At 39.4% G+C, this 5481-nt stretch overlaps 2 protein-coding genes across 3 annotated transcripts in view; both read left to right on the top strand.

The window, feature by feature from the left end:
- The window catches only part of LOC104945931 (T cell immune regulator 1, ATPase H+ transporting V0 subunit a3), a 14408-nt gene extending 10774 nt beyond the window's left edge, over positions 1–3634 (top strand). The window contains exons 16-21 of one of the 2 annotated variants that reach the window (XM_010771673.1): positions 198–411; positions 1180–1290; positions 1377–1466; positions 1553–1673; positions 1839–2010; positions 2836–3634. In XM_010771673.1, coding sequence (XP_010769975.1) covers positions 198–411; positions 1180–1290; positions 1377–1466; positions 1553–1673; positions 1839–2010; positions 2836–2929 — 802 coding nt within the window. In that variant the 3' untranslated portion in view covers positions 2930–3634. Of the gene's footprint in view, positions 1–197; positions 412–1179; positions 1291–1373; positions 1467–1552; positions 1674–1838; positions 2011–2835 lie in introns of both variants that reach the window. The other variant, XM_010771663.1, reaches the window with a different exon arrangement.
- An 826-nt stretch (positions 3635–4460) lies between these two features.
- mrpl18 (mitochondrial ribosomal protein L18) overlaps positions 4461–5481 on the top strand; it is a 7901-nt gene continuing 6880 nt past the window's right edge. The window contains exons 1-2 of the mRNA XM_010771655.1: positions 4461–4694; positions 4814–4982. Of these exons, the coding sequence (XP_010769957.1) occupies positions 4622–4694; positions 4814–4982 (242 nt within the window). The 5' untranslated portion in view covers positions 4461–4621. The remainder of the gene's footprint in view (positions 4695–4813; positions 4983–5481) is intronic.

Genomic DNA, 5481 nt, shown 5'->3' with positions numbered 1-5481 from the left:
TGTGTAGTGTAGTCGTGTGTGTGTGTCGTGTTAGTAGTAGTAGTGTGTGTGTGTGTGTGTGTGTGTGTGTGTGTGTGTGTGTGTGTGTGTGTGTGTGTGTGTGTGTGTGTGTGTGTGTGTGTGTGTGTGTGTGTGTGTGTGTGTGTGTGACTTGCCTTCACATATTTTCTGAATTCCCTGGTTTATGTTATCTGCAGGCACTTTGGCAAGAGGAGCAGCATCTTCTTTGTGCTGATCCCAGAGCTGTTCTTCATGCTCTGCCTTTTTGGCTACTTGATCTTCATGGTGATCTTCAAGTGGATTGCTTACAGTCCCGACCAGTCACAAATCGCTCCCAGTATACTGATCCACTTCATAGACATGTTCCTCTTCACAGAAAACCCCGGGAACCCCAAACTCTACGGAGGACAGGTGTGTGCTTGGTTCATCTCCCTAGAAGGAACCTATATGTTTTAACATATTTTATATCAATCTTCCACCAAGCATTTTAAGCATGCTATAGCTTTTATATGGATTAGTGCAATTTTCCTCATTCCTTGAAACCATTGTTTTAATTTTGTTGAATGAAGTCATCTTGAAGAACCAGCTTGAGACCTGAAACCCCACTCTGAGTCTACATTATCTTAAGGCAAGGTTATTTATAAGACCCTGGGTACTGGGAGGTATATTTAAAAAAAGAATGAACTTTATTTTCCCTGTGTGTGTGTGATTTTGCACTTACTGGGTTTTCTTTTTCACCAAGTGAATACAAGGCTGTTTGGCAGATAACTCCAAAACCTCAGATGTATCGAAGTTTGCCACAAGCACATGAACATACTGTACCAATAGAAAGCTTCTTAAAACAATCAATGCTTTAACCGCATTCACAGTCAACAATAATACAATTGCTGTTTTCTAATAACCCTGTGGATTTGACAAACAGTACAATGAAATGCTCCTGGTAATGGAGTTGTAATATTGATCATGTGTACTGTCTGCAAACTCATTTTCATAGTGTACTAATATGAACTGAAATCACCTGGAAAGTAAAAAAGAAACTATGGCATTTGTTAAGAAATGTTTTGAAGAACTGAAAGTACACCATTTTCAGAAACACTTGTGCTTTCCTTTTTTAAAAATAACCTGCTGCGGTGAGCATGTGTGAGCGTAACAGCCCGTCCTGTGACTCTTCATGAACAGATTCTGGTGCAGCAGATCCTGGTGGTGCTGGCTCTGTGCTCTGTGCCGGTCCTCCTGTTCGGGAAGCCCACGTGCGAATACATCACATTCAAGAGAAGACGACGTCATCTAGTGAGTCAGAGTTACACTGAATCTTAACCATTACTCTTGGGTTCGGATGTTTTTCTGATGGATTTTCTGTTTCTCTGCAACAGCAGGGGGGAGACAGACGTCCGCTGATGGCCGACGAAGGCTCCATTAACGCTCGTCAGGGGGAGGTGGAGGGAGGAGCTGCTGAGGAGGAGGAGGTAAGAGAGAACGCTGAATACCCTGAACATCCAGCCAGAGATGTGCTGCTGTGATTGTGTTGGTGTTGACTCTGTGCTGTCTGCAGGAGTTTGACGTTGCAGACGTGTACATGCATCAAGCCATCCACACCATAGAGTACTGCCTGGGCTGCATCTCCAACACCGCCTCTTACCTCCGACTCTGGGCCCTCAGCTTGGCTCACGCACGTTAGTAGCACCCGTACTGACTCACACAAACACAACGTACACGTTCATGCTCACATGATGCATACGCTGTCAGACTTCCTCTAAACACACTCGCACAACCCTTCTTTTCCAGTTGGTTATTCATACACACGGCTGTCTGACGGAGAGTTATTTGTGTCTCCACAGAGCTGTCGGAGGTGTTGTGGGTCATGGTGATGCGCATCGCCCTGAGGTGGGACGGCTATGTGGGGTCTGCAGTCCTCGTTGTGGTTTTTGCCTTCTTCGCTATGTTGACGGTCTGCATCCTGCTGGTTATGGAGGGACTCTCAGCCTTCCTGCACGCGCTCCGTCTGCACTGGTAAAGATGGAAGGGAAAAGAAGACAAAGGGGAAATTGTGTTTTGACAAATATGAATAACTAGGCTGAATATCTGCACTGAGTAACATCTGGAACTAATGTTTGCTTCAGTTCAGGGAGTTAGTTAGTCAGTTATGTAATTTATAGACTATTAAAGTCACCAAAGTAAAGCATTGTGCAGTACTTGGACAATTGTCCCAAGTTTCCCTAAAATAAACCTTCCCTAAAATAAACCTTCCCTCACTTAAACACAACAAAAAGAAATGATCCAACCAGTAGCTCATTAATGGAGGACATTTAACTAAAAAGTGTATCTTAAATCAGAAAACAATTATCTCACAACAACAACAACAACAATTCTCTCACATTAGAAAACCTGTCTGTTTGTATAGCTTCTAATGCTCCTACACATAAACAGAGGAGGGAAGGTTGATTTAGGTTTGTAAAAAAAGACAAATGTACAACAAAAGAAAAATGTTCATTCTCCAGGATGAATGTGCACATCTTGATTTTTTTCTTTGTGTGTAACTGATGGTGGAAAGAGAGAAAGAATCTAAAGAAATTCACAGGTCAGCAAAACATCCATTTAGGGATCATGAATATCCATATGTTTTTATTATTTCTTAATCAACTCATGGACTTAAAGCGTTGTTCAAAGGGATTGCATTTCCTGCCAGAAGTACAATAAAGAAGGTCAGAGCAGCACCAAGACAATCATTTATAACTCAGAAATGGTGTTAAGCTTTAGGTCGTAGTAGGCAGGAATATTGATTATTTTAGTACTTTGTTTATACGCACATTGACTTTGCTTCTCTCTCTGTGACAGGGTGGAGTTTCAGAACAAGTTCTACAGCGGGACGGGCTACAAGCTGAGCCCCTTCTCCTTCTCATCTCTCATCAGTGGATCAGCTGCTATATGACCAGCCAAATCCTTTCTTAGGACTACATCACGGTTACTTTTAAATGATGTTTATTATATAGCACTTGGAATACAACTACACACATCAGAATCAATGTGTCCCCTGTCTATGGCCTGTTGGCTCTGAAATGGTTAAATTGAAGTGAACAATGATCAAAAGACTGTTATTATCTCTCTTATTCCCTAGAGAGTGAATTACAATTGCATTATATGAAATGAAAAAAAACACTTTTGTATCCTCTTGCTAATTTTATTTCCACTAGTAGTATTATGTACTACTTTTTAGCTTAAAAAATACTAATTGTTTACTTTTCAATGTATGAATATGTATTGAAATGCATCAATTTATAAAAAGGGAAAAGAAACCAATTCATAAATCTGTTCTGCAATTCAAGGGAATGCATGATTTTCACGTTGGTTTATTGTGCTTAGGAAAGCCAGCCCTGTGTGAGTGTTCTAATGATTACATGAGCCAGAGATCTGTGTCCCTCATTGCCTTGTCTTCCGAGTACTTCACACATTTGTTGGTACTAAAACGTTTTGCAGGTGCCTTACTAAGAGTATTTGTGTATCCATGAAGTCTTTTGGACAGATCAGAACACTATTTGGAACAAAACTCTGCCAGGACAGCTCTCCTTTTTATGCCGATTTGTACTGTAAAATGGATAAAATTAAAACTGAAATTAAATATGATTTTCTTGTGTAATCTTTTTTTTTTCATTCATTGAACAGGTTACCTTTGTTGCCTGGTCCTGCTTTTTAACTGTCACATGTTTTACATTCATTTGTGAGTTTACTAGTGTTGGAGATTTATACAAATCGTTTACCTTTGTGTAAGTATGAAAAGTATTACCACCATTTAAAAATAAATAAATAAATAAATAAAAAAAAAGACATTAAAAAGATTACTTAAATACACACAAAAGTATTATCGGCAAATTATACTGCATGGAATAAAAACGTTTGAATATGTATGACAATACACTATTTTATTAATTCATTAACATGTAATGTAACTGGCAGTGTAATGTTGCTGACTTATGGAGCCCATCCTCCTAACCATCCTTTATCCTGTTGGCAGGTTCATCTCTAATGATGCATACTTATTTGTGTATGATCATGTCTTTTGTACAATAAAATACTTGAATTTTATTTTTCTGTCAGACACATGTGGAGTAAATGTAAACCTAAAACGTAATGAGTTATGCATAATATTAATTTTCTATTTAAATTTACTTACTTTTAATAAATGCATCTTACTCATAATGATATTCTATCAGACACTGCTGCAGGAATGACACTTTATATATAGCAATCTCTGGCACAATAATTGCCTTACATTTTTCCTTCAGGAATAATAAAGTACGTAATTTTATATTTCAAATATACATTACACATTTCCAGTAGCCTACAGGATATTACTGTAGATCTAATTAACCGGTAGTGCGGCTCTTTTATTCAGCAAGAAGTCTGACAAGAAGACATGTAGGCGGAACCTTTGAAGCACTCGGGTGTGTTTCCTTCAGTGTTGCTTCTAAAGTAGCACATACTGAACCGGATGTTGTCTGAATGTCAAAGATGGCGCTCCACATGTCAGGGTGATTTTTGTTGTTATTAAATATCTGGAGGCAAGTATTTATATTTTTAAGCCGATGGTGTTTTACTGAAGCTCGGCTCATTGAACACAGCTAAGATGGCTCTGAGCGTGCGGGTGTTGTTAGGTAAACTTCAAGGATGTCGTCCAATATTGGCTGCAAACCAGACAGGTGAGTTGTTGTATGATATGTAATATATAATTGTTCGAACAGGAAAGCTACTAACGTCTCATGCTGGTGTTGTGTTTATCTGTCGCCTTGGTGTTTTATGTTTAATGTCTGTGTTGTAGCTCGGTGTCTGAGTCAGGCCGCCTCTCAGCCGGAGCCCTGCGCCGAGGAAAATGAGTCCGTGAGCCCGACCTTTGTGAACAGGAACCCCCGCAACCTGGAGCAGATGGCCCTGGCTGTGAAGGACAGGGGCTGGAGTACGGTGTGGCCTCACCGGGAGTTTTACCACAGGTCTGCCTCTATACAATTATAGAGAAAATGTCACAATAGCTTTTAATGGATGGAGCGAGGTGCATCACATGGGACGTACAATCAGGTGTATGATGTGTATCAGTGTCTTATCAAGGTTTGAGCATGGCATGTTGAGAAGACATTTTTTTCATAAAGCCTAAAGCATCTTACAATATTTTACAGATGGTAAGACATGGCTGTTTTTTAAAATTAATTTGCACTACTAAGTGGGGTTACTTGGTCTTTAGTACAGAGTTTGTAATATACCAGTATATATTGCTTCTATTACACGGTGTTGCATTTATATCTTTTTACTACTGAAATCATTCTTAGTAGAAATCTAATGTAATAGTGGCTTTGAAGTGTACATTAAGGCCCTTAGATGAAATATATTGACTGTGAATACATACAGTGGGGCAAAAAAGTATTTAGTCAGCCACCAATTGTGCAAGTTCTCCCACTTAAAAAGATGAGAGGCTTGTAATTTTCATCCTAGGTA

The sequence above is a fragment of the Notothenia coriiceps genome, unplaced genomic scaffold (assembly GCF_000735185.1).
Source record: "Notothenia coriiceps isolate Sejong01 unplaced genomic scaffold, NC01 NC01_scaffold00000339, whole genome shotgun sequence".
Taxonomy (NCBI): Eukaryota; Metazoa; Chordata; class Actinopteri; order Perciformes; family Nototheniidae; genus Notothenia; species Notothenia coriiceps.
Note: the sequence above shows the minus strand (reverse complement) of the source record. Positions and strands in the feature narration are given on the sequence as shown.